Here is a 21,398-nt window from a genome sequence, read left to right as displayed (position 1 = left end):
AATGTATGTGCAGACTCTGGATCTTGCAGGACTAACACATTCCTGAGACAGGTATGTTGTGGCTGTGGACAGCCTCTCAACAGCTTGAAGGTCATATGATTAAGTTGGACACGTAGGGCCCTAATAACTCTGTTGAGCTGCAGGAGTTATTGGCTACTTCACTATGGAAACAGAAATGCAATTACCTTTCCTATCAACAGTCCTTGTCTTAAATTCAGGCTTCATTTTTCAATTTTGCTTACCACAAAGAACATTTGAACTATTTCTGAACATAGATCTTTTCCTAGAACTGCTGGAATCTAGCAAAGCTGTCAAGCTTAGAAAACCAAGAAATCCAACATGGAGTTTTAAACATTTCAATAGTTACCAATTTATTTTTATAAAAAAAAAAAAATGATAGCAATGTAGAATACAGCAATATTTTCTGGTTCCACACACGCAGGTTGTGAACATTCCAAGTAATGTGTACATTTTGGAAAGAGACCAGACAATTGACCAAAATATTACTGAACATGGGAAGATTTTTAAAAAAGGCTAAAAATTAGGTATCAATAGTGTCTTCTTAATATTGCTTTTCTTACTGAAGACTGAAAAAAAACCACTTGACTTCACAGATAGGGTTAAAAATGGAGGGGAAAGAGGGGGGGAAAAAAGGCTGCTACAACACTGCCATACCGTCAAAAAAAAGAAAAAGAGATCATACTTCAGTATTTGCATACTTGATAGCAGCATTCTCCCATCGAACCATATGAAACTACAGGAAGAAAACATCAAAGCAAAAAAAAAAAAAAAAAAAAAGGCAGTTATCCATCAGTATTCAAAAACCTAGAATGAAGTCACTAAGTAGAACATTTATTGAGAATTAATCAATATCTACATTCTTAGCTGCTTCCAACTTTGTTCCAATAGAAACATCAAGTTGAGTGTCAGCTTTGTGTATTTTATTTTTGGCCTATTTGAGTTTTTCCAGTTCATAGTTCACTGCATGCTTGGAATAGAGAGGGTCATTATAAATCCTTCTACACAACAAACTTTAAGTAGACAGCTGAAAATAAAATGTACTACTTGTAAACACACAAAAAAATACAAGCTTTTTTTGTTTCAAGTGAGCACTGTTCCAGATAGATTATCTTCGGTATCTACCTCTTTCACCTCTGTCTCTGTCCCGGTCGCAAATCCTCTCTCTCTCCCTTTCCCGATCACGGCCTCTGTCACGTTCTCTGTCTCTCCGATTATCTCGAGGCCGGTCGCGCTCCCGCTCTCGGTCCCTCTCCCGGGGCCGGCTTCTCCGACCGCTGACAACAGCTTGTGTGCGGCGAAGGAAGTCATCTACTCTCATGTCATAGTCGTGCTGTGATGAAAGGACAGCTCTGCTATTTTTTTCCCCAGATCAGAATTCCCTCCCTTATAGCTAAGGCTGCCTGTAATTCTTCAAAAAGCCGAGTATTTAAAAAAAGGCAAACCCAACCAAATGAACTGTCCACCATCCATGTGCAGAATCTGGGGCTCAAACAGACACCAGCAAGAGACCTGAAAGCTAAGGAGCCTTTCAAGGCAGCTAACAGAAATTTAATAATGCGCCCTGTTTTCTGGTTTTAAACCACAAAATTCTGCTGATAAAGTAATTTGTTGTCAATGTGCACAAGCAAAGTTACAGGCCTGTCTTTATTCAAACTGGGCTTCAGCATGAAAATGTTCAGAGGTGGACAGACTGGAAGCTTATTTAAGCAAACACCTCAGTTTAAGAGTATGAGAATTTTTCACCTCTACCTCACCAGGGAGATAAATCAAATTTGCTGGAAGAGTGTCATCAGTCTAAACAACGGATCTTTCCAAGGAACTCTTAATGCAGGTCATAAACATGCTGTTTAACGTGGCCAACAAAGCTCAGGCTAGGCTACCCTTGGCCCCCAGATTCCTACTCCAGCCTGCAGACTTGCATCCCCCCTGTCTGTGTGGACACTTACTACTCGTTTGTCTCTGTATCTCGCTTCATGGGGTACAGGATGATGTCCTGAGTATGGTGGGTGAGCTTGAGGTGGAGGTGCATGGTGCTGATAGTAAGGGTGGTGTGGTGGTTGCTCCATACCTGGATACGGTGGCTACAAGAAAGTTACAGGAAGTTTGTTGAAGCAAAGGAATGCACACAAGGAGTGCATCATTCAGATGGAAAACACAGCATCTAAATCAATCTGATCACAGCCTCCTAACTGAACAGCAGACTACTTTCCATTAGGCTGGCATGCTTTACTCCCTCTCTACCATTGCTCGGAGAAGTCTAGTCAACACCCTCCCCACAGTCCAATATCTCTTCCCTCCACATCTGGCTCAATATGACACTGTACATAAAACTTCTGCTACTTAAATGTGGCAGTTTTGGTTTTGGGGTTTTTAAACCTTTGCATATAGAACGCAAATTCTGTCCAAACCAGTGAGCTCTTATAGAAACAAGTCATACTTATTCCTTACGAATATGTTTCTATTCCAATTAAAAAACAAATAATTTTCAAGACAAATTATTTGAAAAAATGCTAGGCCTTTTTTCTTTTTAAACAAGACCTATTTTGGCTGATTTCTTCCCTTTCTTCAATCAGCATGGCCTTCCTTTGCCACAGTACCAAAACATCTTGGCTTGCATTTTTGTTACAAAGAAAGTAAATGGAAGCACTGGATTCTAGGACAACTACTTGGACTGCATGCAGAAGAGGGGAGGAGGGGAAAAAAAGGGATTTTCTGGAGGCTTAACTGTTTAAAAAACTGTTTTCCCTCCAATCTGACAATCTTGTTTACTTCCTTCAGTTGTAAGTTGTGTTTCAGCTGACAAAAATGAGAGGCTATAGGAGCATCTCTAGATCTGGCACTGTTTTTTGCTCATTGCCAGTACTAACAAGAACCAAAAGACTCATTATAGTTGTGCAAAATCAGGCCAGACTTACTAAATATAACCAAAATAACCTCGCTATGACTACTTCTCCTGACATAAAGGCCATAACTTGTACAAGTGAACTATCTACATAGTCGTAGATATGTACACTCATGTATCTGCTCATCTTACTGGGAAAAAAAGTGCATTTCAGTAGAGGCTGTAATACAGGAAGACTTATTTTAATTAGGTTGTGCAGCACATTTTGCTAGTTTCCTGCATGCTTCATTGCCATAGCCAAAAGCAAGCCACTGCCGAACACTAGAGCCCAGCAGCCCATTCCATGAGCTGCTTCAACAAGTCCAGCTGACTGAAGCATTTGCTGTTCAATTACCATGAACATTTAGCAGGATACAGAATGTGATCACACCCTCCCATCTAGGCTAGAGGAGAGTTCTGCTATTTCTTCAGAGCTCACTAAGAATGCCAGACTACTGTGGAAAGTAAATTTCAAAATACTTATCATCAATATTTTTCCCCTAAAATTTTTAGGCTGTTACAGCAAAGATACATTTTAGGAAAAGCAAGGAGTTGAGAGCCACTGAATATGCCTAGCTCCTTTTGGGGGAAACAAAAAGAAGCTGTATGCTAAGGAGAAAAATCAAATTCAACAAGACACAAACCATTCCTTGCCATGGTGGTGGTGGTCCCATGTTGTGGAACTCCCTCACGTAATCATTGTAGGACTAAAATGAAAGACAGCAATATTAAAATTCGTGTTCAGTGTTCTTTGGAAGTGCAGAAAGCTGAATATAAAGTTGCCCAAAAATTTGCATGCAACAACTTACCCCATTTAAAAATACATCTCGTCGAACTCCTGAAAATCGTCTGTTGGGAATAAAAATTTGTAGAACTAAATCCAACTTATCCGTGCAGACAAGTTACCAGGACATAAAATGAATAACATGAACACACCTTACCTGTCTACTTCGGGATATCTGGGATCCTTTATATACCCTGTTCGAACATCAAGCAGTATTAATTCAATTTACCATCTCAAGTGAACAATCTTAAAAACTATATTCATTAGAAAGTATCCTTTCATTTTGTGCCTGCTACAAAATTATGTCTACCTGCCATTGCCCTCACTTTCAAAATAACTCTTGAGAACTTACAGCTTCTAATAGACAATGCAGACAAGTAGTATAATGCAATAACAAAAAAGTGACATCAATAAACCTTTAAGAACGTGTACCCAGTACAAACAAATATGCAAGAGTGAAACTGTGCAAATAAAGACTTGAAATTTAGTCAACTGAATTTTGAGTGCACATGAATTTGAAGAGTCCCGTCTTTAGGCATTTAGCATGTGGTTGTTACTACTTCCTAACTGTATATTCAGTAGAACAACTTCATCTGGGCAACCCTTAAAGCACATTTCCTAATGTTTTGGACACAGTGCTACACAGGAAATTAAAAACAAACTAAAAAGTATCTGGAAAAGCCCCATAGGGCAAAGAATTCTTACAGCTTCGATAAATCCCTTTTAAGAGCTCAGCAGAGTGGTGCAAAACATCACACATGTTTGCACTAAAATAAAATAGTGCTTCTGACCTTCATTATTTTTAAAAAATCTTGTTCTGTTTTTTAAACAATGGGCTTAGAAAGATGCAGAGTAGCAACAACACTTTTTGCATGAAAGAATGCAGTCTTTGCAGACAAGCTGGACAGATACAGGCATATTCTGAACAGATTTAAAAATGTACGACTGAAATAGCAGCATGTGCTTTTCTAAGAGACGTGAAGCACAATTTGGTAGACTAAAAGTGACAATTTCTTAATAGCTGCTTTCTGAAGGAAAAAAAAAAAAAGCTGCACCATGAGCAGGGCTGTTGCTGCAGTACCACTGCAAACATTTCTTTCTAGGAACAACAAATTTCCCTTCATCATTAGATCATCTGGTAAAAAGCAGTGCAACATCCTCCTCCCTAACTCATGTCAAGCTTGTAAAAAAACTCTCTCTGAAAACATTCCCTTGAATGTCTAGCATCAGCTCCACATAAAGGCTACTTGTCATGCAATCTCAGCTGACATTCCCAGGTGGAAATTTCTCAAACATTTTCATTTGATGATTAACATCTTGACATGTCGGTTAGATCCAATTTTGTGCCCACATTAACACAACACTTGAGAAGACCATTCACAATAATGTACACAATTCAAGGCTCTTAGAAAGGGCTCAGCCTAGGTTAACTCAGCTCTCAAACCAGTGAAACAGCGTCACTGACTTCTTCAAGAGATGGGTTAAAGCAGTGGGCAGCACTTGGAACAAGTTACATTTTTATATCCAAGTTGTATCAGTATTTTACTTTTGAATTAACAAGGATATGCTAAAAGAGAAAACACTAGTGAATTGGTGCACACAAATCTTCATAGTAAGATATTAACCTGGTCTTTGGTGAAACTCAGGGGGATAGTCAATCCTTGGTTTCTTTCTGCTGTTATGAATATCATAATCTTCTGGTCGACGCCTACACAAATTAGATATCAAAGATTAAACAAGGTTGTTTGGAGCATTTTTCACAGCAGAATACCTCACAGGAATAGTCTGAGCTGCCCAGGATATCAATGTAATCATTCTCAACTCTATTTGCTTCAAAATATTCTACAGCTTTAAATCTCAACTGAACGCATCAGAAATAGCTCAATTACATACACTCCACTGTTACTTTCTGTCTACAGGAATTTTGGTAGTTAAGGAAGGAACTCTACTGAACTGTATCTTCATCCCAAACAAAAAGTAACAAATTTGTCTAAACCCAACTCAAACTTAGGCATTAACATTACACTTTCCACATTAAATTTTGAAACACCTATTGGACAACAAAGAATTTCACAGAACACTGCAGACAGAGGGTATGAAGACTACTGCATTTGATAGCTATAGGGTAAAGAATTCTAGAAAGGGTCTACTTCAACATTTATAAATAAAACTCTGCATGCTTTGTGAAATTGCAACTTTAACTGTGACTCTCCTAATTGAATAGGCCAGTTATATTGTTTCTAATAATTTCTGTTCTAAGCAACTTACTAGCACTGGTGCTAGTAATTTAATAATTTAACAATTTAATAATGCTCAAGCTTCCTAATAATTAAAATAATTAGGGCTCTTTTCTATAAAAACAGTTCTTTGACAAAAGAGATATTAAGAACTCTGTTCTTCCTTATAAAGTACATTCCAGTTGCTGTTAGGCTCAAAAAAGAGCTGACAACTGGCTGCTTATTTTGTTCCAAGGTACATAAACAATACTGTACTGGGAGACTCCAGTGCTAATGTAACAGTGTTTCTAAACACAAAGCAGCTACAAAACCATTCCCTTCTCACTCCCCTCCCCCTCCCCAACAGTGTAATTTCTTTTGACAAGACAGTAACACTTTCTTATATTGCTTAATTACTGTGCAACTTGCCAGTTGAGTAATAAATACCGACTTCTCCCTCCCTTCCCCAACTTCAGTCATTAAAGCCCACCATACCCAGTTACTAAGCTTTTTAAAATGGAAGCAGATTCTTTAGTATGAGCAAAAAGCCCAAAAACCAAAGCAATTGTATCTACAGCAAATTCAGATCAAAGAAAATAAAAGCTGGTGTAAAGAATAAACATACCGCTTTCTTGTAGTTTTGAGAGTGCATTTACGACCGGTATAAAATATGATAGAAACAGTTCATATAGTAGTCCAACTACTGACTTTAAGCTGTAAGCCACATACATAAATGGAGGCCCTGGCAGGCTTGAGAAGGTGTGGTGGTGTTATATGTATAGTTTGCAGTCCATTGCAAAACCTTCACTTGTATATACTTTATTGCACTGGAAACCTCTTAGCTTAACTCCAAAAGCCATCTTGGTGTTCAGTCCTTTAAAGCCAAAAATAGGGGGGGAGCTGCCAGGTTTCCTCCTACCTACTCGTTACAGTGTCCTTTTTTTTTTTTAAGCTCAAGGAAATGGGGACTCCTGTTGGGGTTCTGTACCTACCACAGGATGTTTCCACAAAAAGGAAACTTAACCAAAGGTTTCAGCCCAAACCATACATCAGTCTGTATGCAAAGTGGCTACCACGGGGAAAAGGTGTTTGGCAGAAGGGCTAGAATCAGTTCTTTGCAAAGACTTCTCCAATTCTGTAACAAGTTATACCCCCTTTTTTCTGGAAAATGATGTTAAGTTCATAAAGCAGTGATCAATAACCATGTCGATCCTCTAAAAATACTTTAAGTCCACAGGTACTGCCAGCATCTGGAAAGGTTGTATATACAGACACAGCAACAGCCATTCTTTTTGGTTTGTTGCCGGGTCTCCAAGGGCCACTTGATCCCTTTTGGAAAGAACCTACTGTTTTCAGAAGCTCAGCAAGATGTGTGAATTCAGTGGTTACATGTTAGAGAATATTTGGCAATAGGGTTAACACATCACGGTGACACAATTTGAAACAGTCCCAATAATGCTCCTCTTGAATATCAAAATAACTTAAATATTTTATCCTCAAAATGAGGCGGCATCTTCTGCAAAATTCTAAGTGATCCTTATAAAAGTCCCATATTTGATAAGGCTTATCCAGAGACACACCTGAAAGAAAAGGCTTTTACAAGATATTAACACATTTTTGGCATATAAATATTTCCTCCTTTCCATCTAGCCTGCTCATAATCAAGCCAAGCTTACCTACAGCTAGCATTACAAGTTGCATTAACTCAATAAATGATCTAGTCTAAACTAGAGACAGAACTTTAAGAGCTTTTTTTCTGCAAAAGCAAAGATCCCCATTTTCCTCTTGAAAAATGACAGACCGGGGAACCATGTGAAATCCTCAATGAAGCCACAAACTTGTCCATGCAGCTTGATTTGAGGATTTTCTCTCTTCTTTATCGCAGGGAAAGCTTTGACGAATCACATTCCTCCATCACGTTATTCTGACACATGTGCCTATTATCAGTCCAAAGAACGTTTCTAACCTTCCCACGTCCCGAACGGGGTCTCGACGGGATGGGCGTCCTCTTGATCGGGGTTGTGAGTGCATTCTTCTCTTGTGCCTCATTTTATGAATGACTTGATACAAGTCAATACTTTCATCAGGAGGGAAGAGAAGACAAAGTTGGGTTCCACATTCCGGCTCAATTTCCTAGAATTAGTTAGAAGTTCAGTAGTGGTTTATAAACTGAAGAAAAGGAAACTCTCCCCAAAAATACTGACAACAGACAATTAAGGAAAAAAAAAAAAAAAAAAAAGGACACTTCAAAGGGATTTCAGTATCACTACAGACAGCAAAATTCACTTACATTACCTTTCACTCTTTAGGTACTACTTAGAATTTTCATAAAATAGTCCAACACTCTGGGTAACCATATCCTCCCATGAGACATACTGGACATCACTGTTTTGCTATAAAATCAGAAGACTGTTTTTCATCACAAAGAAAATGATTACCTATTACAGAAAGAAAAGTGACACATGTAGGAAAAAAAATCCATCCCAGCTTCACATATAAAGCCATGGCCTGAAGAAGTTGACTACTACCACTCGGTATGAGTTCTTCATTGTATGGTAGACAGGTCCATGAAAATACCAACTCAAGGTCTGACTGCAGTCAAAACAAGCAGCTTGTGTGCTCAGGGTTATTAGGAAAGGAACATGGAATACAAAAGTCATTGTATCACACTCAAAGTTCATGTTCCACCCACACCTTAAATACTGGGTACAGCTGTGCTCCTGCATCTCAAAAAATTCAAGGACAATAGAAATGGAAAATGTCAAAGCAGGGCACCAAGAATAACTGAATGAGTGTAACAATTCCTACATGCAATGACTGAGAAGGTCAGGTCTCTCCAGCCTAGATTAAAAGTGAAATATGTGGGATATGGGGAACAAGATGGAGATAATGGGACCTTCAGACACCACAAGTTGTCTGTAGGAGAAAGGGACAGACATGAACTTGCTGACTCTCTCTTCCAGTACAAGAACTTGGGTCATCAAATAAATCTAGCAGGAGCCAAGTGCAAAACAATGCCAAAAAGTGCTTCTTCAAACTGCTGACTGCAGGCCTGCAGAACACCTTCCCAAATGATGACGTAAAGGCAGATTTTCAGTGTATGTGCCCTCAGAAGAGATATCCATTCACAGTTGTACAAATATAAATGAATAAATGACAACCACTTCAGGAAATAAGCAGACTTGAAAAGCAAGGAAAGCAAGCATCAGGCAATTCTTGTCCAGACCATAACAGTACAATAGTTTGATAAAAAAAGCTGAAACCCACATCCAGATTGCAAGTCTATTGTACACAAGACAAAAAAACCCCAAAAATCCTTGCCATTTAACAGTAGCTAAGTTAATTGAAATACTATTTTTAAGTTCATACTAAACTAAAAACAAGACCAAAACTATTGCTTTTCTCCTGCTACACAACAAAGCAAACATATCTGTGTGCAAAGCCAATGCAACAAAGAGTTGACATTTTCCATACAGTATGGAGATTACCTCCCACCTTGTCTTAAAAAAGCAGAACCTGTTATTTTACTCACAGCTTGGGTACCTGATGACAGCAGCAACAGACCTGCACTCTGGTATGTCTGACAAGACAAAGAGCCAGCCCCACTTAAAACTTGCTTAGCATATATTCTATAATGGGAGTCTATGCCTTAAGCAATACAGTACATAAAAAAAAAGTAATGCAAAGCGCAACTGGAAACACCAGACCTTTTTCTTAAAGCCTGATGCTATATGAATTACACACGATACAATGCAAGGCACATTGCATTTCGAATTCAGAATACCAGACAGTTTTAAGCAAACATTGTTTATCATAAAGATGACAACAGAACTGGCACTGTAGTTTCCTTTCGCTTCTTCCACAACAGCACTAGAAAGAAGCAAAGTGCCTTTGCCACAGCACTCTACTCCAAGTAACTCCTATAAAAACATTCCTAATCTCCTGCACATTCAGAGCTGGAAGCAAGCATTAGAGGATGTCAGTTATAAGAAAAAATGTAAGAATTAACAAACCTGTCCATCGCGTCCAATCTTTACTGGCTTATGTTCGTTCCAAGGATTGGTCAGGTGAGCAGATTTAGTGAATGGCAATTCCCGCCTAAATATGCAAGTGGCACCATTTACAGTTTTGCCTCAGTTTTTCTTATTAAGAAAATAATTAAAAATGTATACAGCAGGAAATTACATATAAAATAATCCTGTTATTCTTTGTACTGCCAGGTTTTTGAACATATTCTTATGTTCTACATATTAGTAACTGAAGATTTCACTTTGACTTATTCCAGTAGTAACTAATATAGTTTGTACTATGACAGGTCCTCCTTTAAAAGAGACTATTTTGATCTTTGGGCAATATTGAGATTGCGCTTGTTTATTATCTCACCATTTCAATACACTGACCAGTGTGGTAGCTCTTGGCACACTCTGAAGTAAATCCCTGAGCACTGACCTAACTAAGAAGCTAGAAGTGCTTTGAGCTGGAGGTGGCAGTCAGCAGCTTCAAGAGGGCCTTTCCAACGCAGATTTTTCTCCAATTCAAAGTCTCGTTTTTCCTCTATTCAGTCTTTCTGGCAGATCAAAGTACTTGTACAACAATGTTTCACAGGACTGCTATAACTTTTTTCCGTAATAGAGATTTAAAATCTTTTCTGTAAGAACAAGCTGCTGACAACATGTACATTATGCAACACTTTACTATCTTATATGTTGCTTCAGAACAGTAGCATTTTCTTTGTTTAGTCAGATCAAAACAGATTTGTCCTTGCATGAACTTTTTTTTCTTTTTCATCCACAACTGTCTATTCAAGTGAGCAGTGAGGATAGATCTCTGGTTGAATCAAGTTTCAGAAGTATGCTGTTGACACTTGAGCAAGACACAGAAATTATACTATAATGCCTTGTTACTAACAGCAACATAATGCATAATTGTTTACCTGCAAATCCAGTCAATTTTAAAGACACCTCCCAACATTTTTGCATTCATTCCTGCAGGCAGCACCCAATGTATAGGTGATCCTCCATGATGGGACTCTGAAGATAATCTTGCAAACCCTAAAGGATTTTGTATTAATTGTAACAAAGATACAACAGAAAGGCTATTACATATAAAACTCACTTTCACTCACCTTGATAATCATTCACTTTTCCTTACCTTGGAATTTGCCGCTCTCTCTTACAGAAAATATCAAAATAACACTCCTTGCTGATCTAAATGCAGCATTAAGCTTCTTTTCATTTACTGGAAGTGTTGACCATACTCCCTAAAACAGAAAAACACCCATCCCATCACCAAAACATAACAGTTAATCTCAAAGGATTTAGCTAACATAAATATATAATGTAGATGAAGAAAACAAGACCAAAATATTGTACTTGAATAGAAGAAAATAGAAAGAAAAAGGTATTACTAAATTAATTTCCTTCAAGAAATATTTTAGCCTGCCTTGTACTAAAACTTTTAAAACACTGGCTTTTCAATCCTTTTTTGAACACTGAAGATGCATTTAGACCATCTATAAGACATCCATTGTAATTATAATGATGGGCAGCTAACTTAAAAATAAGGGTGAAATTTTCAAATATGTTTCAAGTGACTTAAGGAATTTATGTATTATATAACACACAGGAATTATGAAAAACCAACAGAAAAATACTAAAAGGTGGGCACATAGACTTGAGTATAGTATGCAGATTTGCTGAGGACAGTTTGCAGACTTCCAAATTCTTTCGGTGAAATGCCAGCAACATGAAAGACACCAAAGTAATGCTTTAAACTGGCAAGACAACTCAAATCACTTTGTTTAGCCTTACGCATCTCCTCCTGCTACTACATAGTGTCTTTTCCATTTCACCAGCTGTTTTGCAGCCATGCACAATAAAACCGAACTTGCAGCTGAGCTGAGATACAGAATAACAATTTATTGAGTTACTCCTCCATCCATTTTCTGGGTAAACAAGCTTCAGCCTCAGAATAGGATACACATACCAAAGTTAACGTTCCTTCCCTTGCACTTTTTTAGTGAAGGTAAGTATTTACACCCTACTCTGAATTCAGGTCAGTGTTTGTCTGGTTCTGGTAATTCATAATAGCCACCAGAAAACTATTTGGGATTTTTGCTAGCTTTCAGTCACATTACATGGCTTTTGGCTAATTGTAAAGCCCTGCTGTGAACTGAACGACCTATTACACTGGCACCACAAAAGTGAGTTTCATTAAAGTCCAACATCAAAGTACTGATGTCTCTACACTGAAAGACAAACATTCACCCCAGTAACTTCAGGAACAAGGATACTACTGCAGCTTCATAGTCGTGGACAAAGCACAGAAAAGGATAGACTCCTTAATAGAGCTAAAGCAAACACCAATTAGAATGGTGTTCGCTGTACCTTCAAAGCTGGAAGGAGGGGCGAGAACCAAACATGCCCAGGATTGAGATTTGTTTAATCATTTTGATGCTATTTTCATCCTAATTTAGAAAATCTTCATTAACAGAATCACCTACTCTACATATAGTGTAACAGCAAATCAAGTATTTTCTCTATGACCTGTTCCAAAGAACACATGCCAATACAAAACCATGGAAGTGGTGCAATGGACACCTAGCACAACTCCTCAACAGCTGAAATCTGGTGCTCTGGAATCTCTCCCAAAGAATTCACTCACACCAGCACTGCCAGGCATACATTTTCCACAGTAAGCTTCAGATCCTGAGTCACCTGACCAAAATTACTCATGTAGCATTAGAAAAAAGCCAAACAACCTCCTGAACCATCTCAGAGTACAGCAGTAGGAACATAGGTGCTGATGGATGGGAGAAAATACCACCCCAGCACTCCCGACAGAGGTTGGCGTAGGATGTTATCAAACAAACCCTAAAGCCTCCTTTAAACCTATTCTTGGCAAGATAAATGGCCAGTGGTCTAGGACCTTTTCTAGGTTATAGTGGAAGCCAAAGAACCAAGGTGCAGTAGCTTTTGTTGCTGCATTTACCATGATCCAAGCGACAAAGAAAATAACGCATCCAACTACACACTCCCCCGAACTAAGGTGGGTGTGTCCGGAAATGGACAAAGAGATCAGTTTGAAGAAAATACAACCTACCTTTGCCTTAGCAAGCGATACATTTTCATGGTTATTACTCTTGATGAGAAAGAATCTTGCATCTTGGAGAATGTATTTAAGTTTGCTTGTTTGGTCTGAAAAGCAAACAAAGTATCAAATAAGCTGAACTGTAAATACTTACCAAACATGTTGCTTTGAGTACAGATAGTAGTTTGCTTCCTTCAGAATACACAGTATCCCACCCATTTCCTATCTCTGTATTAACACAGTCAACCACCCAACTTAAAGTCAAAGCTGCAGAGCACAAAATGCCAGGGGAAACCAAACCAAAACTAAAACTCAGATATCCAAGTAAAGAAAAAAGTAAAATAAAATCAGCATGATTCAGTGATGTTCCGATACGTAGGACTTATTTCCTTGCTTAAAGATCTTCGCATAAATGATGAGTAACACTCGTAACAAGCACAAACTGTTCAACAGAGAATGGTGAATGCTGTTCCTCTTTGCAGCTTTAAGCACTTCCTTTTTAAATTTGCTGCCTCTACAAAGAGCACAGTGACTGAACTTTTTGCATATTGCTCTCAAAACATGCAAAAGTAGCTCAAGATTCAATTATCATGCTCAGAACAATGACGTGCTCAAATTGATTTATATCAGAACATCACCACTTACAGGTAATTTAATCAACAGAGACAATGGCTTGCTATGGGGCATGCATTAAAAATTCAAATTTAAATGATACCTTTTTGGACAGCACGAACGGAAGATGATAATTTCTCATGCTTCTTTTCTGAACCTGTGTTTAGCCAAAGTACATTTGTTCAGATTGAGCCTTAATAGAGATAATATACAATTTCTACAGCCTTGTCCCATACAATTTTCATTCATGACAAATTATGCTTTCTGGCGCGCACCCACACACACAAAAAATACTATTCAATGTGCACGAGTGTTTTGTTTTGTTTGTTTGTTTTTTGTTTCGGTTTTGGGTTGTTTGATTTGGGTTTATTTTTTTTAAATAATATTTGAACAATTTCCTACTCAGAAAACTAGTCACTGAATCATCATCTTCCAAGTTTTAAAAAAATAAAAAAAGGTGAAATTTCCACTTAAGCAACAGAATAGCATTAAAGTAACAAGAAAGCCTACTTCCCCCCGAAGGTATCCACACACAACATGCCAGAAGTCAATACCAAATTATACAAAACTACATACTCTATAAATCTCTACAGCCAGTTACATTTATTTTAGATTACACATTAAGATTTGATGCAAGTCACAATGACAAGCAATGAAAGGGAAGAATACCTGCATATGATTCTGATGCAGAACTCCCACTTCTGTCAAAAACAATTGGAGAGATACCTCTAGCTCTCTTCCTCTCCTTCTTTTTCTCATCTAAAAGAAACCATAAAAAATAAAAGCCACACTTTAAACACAGGCAAAGTTGAGATTAAAAAGTAATGAGACAGGAAAACAGCATCAGTAAAAGTGAAGTTACCATTTGGCTTGCACATTAAAATTGTGGTCGTTGCCACAAAGCTATCATGCACAAAAGAAGCAAATGCTAGTTACTCAAGCTTTTCATTCACAAAAGGAAGATGAATGGCACAAATCTAGTACATCTGTGCAATGACACAGGATTTATTATATTTTTAGTAAGGGTGGGTTAGTGCTCTTTCCAGCCTTCACCCAAATGTGCAACATCTAGCACAAACTGTGTAGCGATAGTGATATGAGCTCATTTGCTCAGAGCTCGAAAACAGTAAAAGACAGGAAAACAAAACACTGTGGCACACAGGCAATTATTTCCACCCTCAAGAAAGTGTTACGTTATTCCACAGTTTTTTAGAACAGTTATTACAGCTTCACTTGTCTTTAGGTTACACCTTGCTGTCTCTAATTCCATACAGCAGAGCTGAGCTAAAAAAGGCAGCATATTAAGCAGGATGACCACCTATGGAGACTTCAGACAAGGAAGATACACAATAGGAATCTTAACAGGATTGCAAGCTGCTTTCCTAGAAAAAACAAACAACGAACAGCCAAACCCAAAAGTATTTACGTCATTAGCACTTCACATCCGCAAGTCAGGACCAGTTACAACATACAAATACAAACCAGTTATTTCTAGTTTCTGCTTAAAACATTTATTTCATTCTAAATTTGCCCTAATAACTAATAATTTCAATTTAGGTTTAGATTCCCTATGCTGAACACAGCCACTATTTAAGATTCAGCTATCCTTCCCCAAGGACATAGTGTTTTACTACACCAGTCTACCTGGTCACTCATCTAGATGGATACCAAACAGCTCAACACTGAATTAAAATTAATCATGGGGAAAACTAAGCCATTAGATACCCAAGAAAATACTAATTTTGTTGTCTTAAAGCATTGAACAGCAAGGCCAAAGCAGTCAAGAATACAATGAATCTTCAACACAGTAATCTAGATACCCACAATTTTGTTTTACCACTTTGCACTTTAGTACATTTTTTTCCTTGCCTATGGTATTTCATAATTAACATCTTCCTGATTTCTGCTATCACAGCTTACTTTTGACACAGACAGGAAGTGGTTATTTTTCAAAGCAGTCAAACTTTCAGCAGCAAGGTATTTCACATTAGCATGCAAGATGCTGCCTACCTGATGCATCTGAACCAGACCCAGATCTGACTGACCCATCTGTGAAAGAGGCAGATTCAGAATCAGAATCACTGGCTTCACTCCGTGTGTCATAGTCATTTCCTTCCTTCTGATCCCTCTCATCCTGCTCATACTCTTCTTCATCTTCCTCCCCATCTTCTTCCACCTCTTCATCCTCCTCCCCTTCATCATCTTCCTCTTCTTCCATTCCTTCCTCCTCATTCTCTGTGTTGCCTTGTTCAGAGGAACCACTACTGCCAGTCTCATGATCTGAACAATACTCCTCAGAGTTCACCTCTTCTTTAGAAGAATGGCTAGATCTGCTTGGTCTTCTATCCACATCATGCCTGAGTCTCTGATGTTTAAAGAAAAAGTGAATCAGCAGTCATATAACATTGTCAGGATGCACACACAGTCCTAAGAGAACGTGCCTTACAAAAGTCTCATAAAATTGCTTATTTATAAGGCAGCAAGAATACTTAATACCTCTGAACCGTCCGGTGTAGAAGACTTTGCCCTTCTGTCAATATCCCTCTTCCTCATGTAAGATTTTTCTGGTTGTCCTTTATAAGGTTCCCTGGAACTGCTTGACATTCGCATCTTCCGATCGCCATCTGGGCGCTTGTTTCTGTCAGATCTCTGATACTCCTCGGTCTTGTAGTCTGACATCAGCTTTCCTTTCGTACTCACTATTCTCTTGTTATTGCTAACTGATGAACTGGGAGGCTTTGGCATCATCTGCCTCGAGGAATGCACAGAAGGTTTTTGCCTCTTGCTTTCAGCATTTTCCATTCTGTCAGTTTTTCTTTTTGATCCTTAAATAGAAAGAAATATCAAGTTCAGTATTATTTCCAATATCAAAACAAAAACTGTACAGAGGCTTCTTCTTCCTCTATTTTAGGTAATTACCCTGCTACAGTCATAAAGAATATCTTCCAGTTGTAGGCTTTGCAGCAACACTCAAAACTGCTTCTTAGGAACAGCTCATGTTCTAAAACATGCATTTTACTTCACAAGAAGTACGTGTTTCTCAGATTTTATACATAAAAATGCTAAATTAAATGCTTAGATTGGCCTAAAGCCAAATCAAGAACTGATCTGGAATCAGACTTTGCAACCCCTTTGCTGCACTTCCATCTCACTTTATTGAGACAAAAAGGACAGTCATTTTCTAATAGCAAATGAATTCAGAACAAGACAGACTCAGCAACTGCTCTTGAGACAAAAGGAAATGGATTTGACTGCTTGCTTGGAGGGTCAGGTGGAAAAGCACATGTCCACGAAATAAAGACTTTTGGAACTCATTCACACCTTGAATCAAGTTATAAAATCCACTACTTCAAAGACTAACTGAAATAAGACAGACATTTTTTACCACTTATGTTCCTGCAGAACATCCACTACCAAAGTCACATACCCTTTTTCTCACTTTTGTCTTGCTCACTGTCGGGGTTATACAACTCATCATCCTGGTCAGGAGCATCAGTTAAAATGTCATCCAGAACATTCAGTTCACCATCTGAAAATACACAAAAAAAGTCAAAATCAACCATAAAAAGTCTGGATATGTAAACTACAGAAATAATATTTACAAACCCAAACATTTCCTTGAGGGCTACAGATCTGCAACAAAGCAAAAATTAACATCTTCTTGATGTATTTATACACTTTCATTTGGAAGGATCAGACAGAGCCAAGAAAAGAATTAAAATATGTCACAAGATGCATTTAGACCTCTAAACAAGGTCCAAGTTGGCTCCTCATGTCACAAAAGCTTTGCAGGAAAGTTGACCTACAAATGAAAGCTGAACATAAAAGCCTGTATAAAATTTTAGTAAAAGGGAGACCAGGAGTCTGAGTGTCCTTAGTAAAGAGGAGGGACTCTTATCTCTGCAAACTTCTCAAATCTGCATGCTGAATTATCTCTCTTCCACTATTTTTGTTGTCATTGCTGTGTCAGAATGGTGGGTTTTGTGGTTCACTTACAAATAGAAAAAACCAAAATGGGGAAAGTAGTACTCATCTGCTGCATCATTAACTCTGAGATGTTCTGAAAAAAACCCACAACTTGATCAAAAGAGCAAGTGTTAAAGAAAAATCATGCCAGAAGCAGTAAATGACCACACCTGCTCACAAAACTTTAAAAATCTGTGACTATTTCTGGCTGTTTTACTTTGCCTGAAGCCAAAAGGGATATATGGTAACTCTATTAGAAGAAGGAGTCACAAGCTTTAGGGTAGCAGATCTATATTCCAAGCACTTTAAAAAGAGTGAACTAAGCCTAAACATGCAAAGGGAAAAATAAAAAAGGTATTAATTTTGGAATGTCTCCAAAATTCTTAGTTCTTTCCACTTTGTGATTGATTGCATTTTCTGTGCTCAGGAAAAAGAAACCAGAGCAACCTCCAAGGATTCAGCTGGTTTACAATATCAGTAGCAGATGCAGGTAGGGATTACTGTACTGCATGAAACTGAGCTAATGCAGCAAATTAACTCCTCCAGAGCTTGGCAGCTTGCCTATCTCAACATATTGAGAAGAGCCACAAAATAAAATGTATAGCTTGATATTAAAAAAAAACAAACCCACACGTAATCCACGTTACATATACATATATATAAAATCTATTATAATTGTCTCTCTACTATATACTACCAAATCTGAAGTCAGAACGTGCACTAACTTTCCTGCTGGAATTTCTCCACATTTTCAGTGCTAAGAGAATGTAGAAGTGATCCCTGGACGGTTCAGTTGATGTCTCTAATGCAAAGGAGATGGTGCAGAGAGAAGTGGATCAAACATTTCCCTGGCAGTTTACAGTTAGCAGGCATTTAAATGCAACACAAACTTGCAACACAATTGTCTTGGGAACATCCCTTTCTGTTTGTAGATATACATCCACAGCAAATATTCTTGCTGTGACTGATGAATACATGAGAGTCAGATTCATGGCTGTGCAACTGCCAAACATGGGATGCAATTTCCTGGCTTGAATTCTGCTTGCCCACAGGAAGCTTGGCAAGTCTAGAGCACAAGGGTTTTTTTACTGGACACTAATGAAAAAGAGGTGCACTGAGATTAGAAAATTAAACGTATCATCCATCTCAAATCACATGTATTGAACCTTAAATTTGTTTCCCTCTCGGTGAGACAACAGCATACTAGAGTAAGCTACATTTAACCTACCTACTGCAGCAGCATTGCACGGTGTTAAAAGATTCCTGTATCAGCTCATTCAGAAGTAAATGAGAAGGAAAATTTAACAAAAAATGCAAGTCTGATACACACTCTCTCCTAAATCCCTTTCAGGTTAGATGGGCCTCATTTGCAGCTGGAACATTAAAAAGGGTGCAGTAGACAGGAGCAGGATGAGTTCCTCCATCCCCTTCTATAGGTACATTGACCTGACTTGTTTAGAAACGCATCTCCAGATTTATTTAGCAGCCTGCTTCCTGTCTCACACTGGATATGCTGCTTGACTGACTTGCACAAGATGATTCCTCTCACTGAACCACCACTGTCACTGTTCAACCTGAAGAACTAAATTATCTCATAGAAGTATCAGGAAAAACACAAAAGCAGAAAGAGAAAAATGCCAGAGGACAGGTGTTTTATGGTCTATCACCACTGTAGAGGGAGGGACCAAATGAGTTCTTTCTGTGACAGATACTCCCAACAGGGCTCGCCTGTCGCTTGTCTTTTGTGGGATCCTTCCATGAACAAATTTAACTCACCCAAAATAGCAGGAAGGTAGCCTGGGAGGCCATTTCCTCTGCTGGCCAGGAGAATTAAAACTATTGGAAGGGTCCAACCAAAAATCTGATTTGGCACACAAAAGAAATAAGACCATGTGATTTCAAACTAAACAGGTCTGCAAGATGTATTTCTGCTTTTTTAAGTGGTAAAACAGCATTTCTCTTCCAATGGGAGCACTTAGAGCAGAAAACAGTTCAGCTGCAAATGTGCATCAACACCTGTTATTTGGTCAAAAATAACCCCTTTCACATGAAAAATAATTAAAAATAAATTAAAAATATAACTTGACCACTGGCAGTGATTAACAAACACTAAAAAAAAAGTTAAACCCAACTGGATAAATATTTATATGAAAAGAAATTTATAGATGACAACAGCAAACATTTCAAATTCACTGCTCATCCACAGTGGGTGATCAGATCTGTTTTGACACAAGCGGATCATATCCCAAATTACCAGTCTTACAATAATACCATTAAGGATCAAGCACCACCAATAATTTTATTTATCAGCTCTAACAAAATGTATTGGGATTTTTCCATGTCTTTGCCCTTTATAAAAATGGCAATCTGCTACACCTAACTTTGGTTTTGCTTCTTAAAGAGGCTATTTTGTGACGACTGGCTAATACAATCTCACAGATAACATGCGGATCACTTCGGCTTCCGTGGATAGAGGCAGTCAGTTATAAGAGCTGTGATTCTATTATTCGACAGTAATGACCCTAGATTATTATTATTATTCCAGAGTAATGACTCTGAAATCGTCCGATTCCTCTAACTCAAATTTACTTACCCACAGTGCCCAGAATTCAGAGCTGACTGCAAAAAGCCGAGCAACAATCAGCAAAGTAAGATTCCAACACCAGCTTCTGCTTACTAAAGTAACTACATCCCCCCACAGAAAACCCTGCAAAAAAACCCCAAACCAAAACGGCCTGGCGATCTAAGCAAAAACAAAAAGCGCAATAAAAACAAAATTGTGTTTTTGCGAAAACACAGCCTGCAGTAGTAACTCGCTGTTGATGATGTAAAACTTACGGCCCACAAACTTCTCCCTCTTCCTGCTGCTCGAGTCACCTTGCCCCGAGCCCGGGACACTAAAGCATGAGGGGCCCTATTACCTCCTGTCCCCCAGCAAAACACAGGAAGCCCTTCCACAAAAAAAAAAAAAAAAAAAAAAAAAAAAAAGAAAAAGAAAAAGAAAAAATCACCCTGGAAAGGTCACTCCGGACCCCGCCGCCCCTCCGCTCCCGGGAGGAGACGGACGTCTCCGGGCTGAAGGCCCAGCACCAGCTCCCAAGGTGGCCCCGGGGAGGGGGGGAAAGCTCAGTCGGGGATCGGGCCCCCGCCTGAGCCTTCCCCCCCTCCGGGGCCTAACGCTTACCCCCCTCTCTGCCGCCACATACCCTTCTCCTCCCGGCCATCCGTCGCCATCCCGCCGCCGCGACGAGCGCCTAAGATGGAGTCTGTCTCTCCCTGCACGTAGCGCTTCCCTCTTCCCACAGGGCGCCGCTTTGTTTACGCTCCTCGCGTCAGAGCGCGCCGCGGGCGGTGGCGGCGGCGCATGCGCCGCGCGGGGCGCTGAGGGCGCTGAGGGCGCAGCCGCCATGCCAGGCCCTGGCGGTTCCGCGCTGTGTTTGGCGCAGGGCGCAGGGAGAGGAGGAGGGCTCTGGGAACTGCAGGGAGCTCGCGTGGCTCCCGTGCTGCTGTGGCAGCTCTGTGTGGTGTTGGAGCCTTTTCTGAGAGTCTTGAGTGCGGCAAAGTTTGACAGTACTTACTTAACCCCTGGTGCTGGGTATATTTGACTGATGTTGCTGTTCCCTGGTTTTCTCTTGTCTTTTACCTTTTCCTCCCCCCTTTTCATTGTTTTTTCCTTTCTTCTGGCAATCAGGCCAGTTCAGAGGAGGGTTGCCAAGCTGATGAGGGGGCTGGAGCACCTCTCCTATGAGGAAAGGCTGAAAGAATTGGGATTGTTCAGCCTAGGGAAGACTTTGGGGTGATTTAATTGTAGTCTCCTAGTACTTGAAGA

General features: G+C 39.2%; 1 protein-coding gene across 4 annotated transcripts; it reads right to left on the bottom strand.

Moving 5' to 3' along the window:
• Positions 1 to 345: 345 nt before the first annotated feature.
• On the bottom strand, positions 346 to 20,935 carry YTHDC1 (YTH N6-methyladenosine RNA binding protein C1). 4 transcript variants are annotated; one of them, XM_012573446.4, is made up of 18 exons: positions 20,776 to 20,935; positions 17,031 to 17,132; positions 16,100 to 16,428; positions 15,614 to 15,968; positions 14,273 to 14,362; positions 13,707 to 13,760; positions 13,004 to 13,098; positions 11,054 to 11,162; positions 10,836 to 10,953; positions 9,916 to 10,000; positions 7,869 to 8,035; positions 5,312 to 5,394; positions 3,844 to 3,880; positions 3,712 to 3,751; positions 3,547 to 3,609; positions 1,968 to 2,102; positions 1,144 to 1,351; positions 346 to 754 (listed from the first exon to the last, which is right to left on the bottom strand). In XM_012573446.4, the coding sequence occupies exons 1-18, from the start codon at positions 20,801 to 20,803 to the stop codon at positions 705 to 707; spliced, it is 2,148 nt and encodes a 715-aa protein (XP_012428900.2). In that variant the 5' UTR covers positions 20,804 to 20,935; the 3' UTR covers positions 346 to 704. The 4 variants fall into 4 exon arrangements, with proteins under 4 accessions (XP_012428900.2, XP_002197763.2, XP_012428901.2 ...); XM_002197727.7 differs by having other exon boundaries at positions 346 to 1,351; XM_012573447.5 differs by lacking the exon at positions 13,707 to 13,760.
• Between the last annotated feature and the right edge of the window lie 463 nt (positions 20,936 to 21,398).

Source organism: Taeniopygia guttata, chromosome 4 (genome assembly GCF_048771995.1).
Source record: "Taeniopygia guttata chromosome 4, bTaeGut7.mat, whole genome shotgun sequence".
Taxonomy (NCBI): domain Eukaryota; kingdom Metazoa; phylum Chordata; class Aves; order Passeriformes; family Estrildidae; genus Taeniopygia; species Taeniopygia guttata.
Note: the sequence above shows the minus strand (reverse complement) of the source record. Positions and strands in the feature narration are given on the sequence as shown.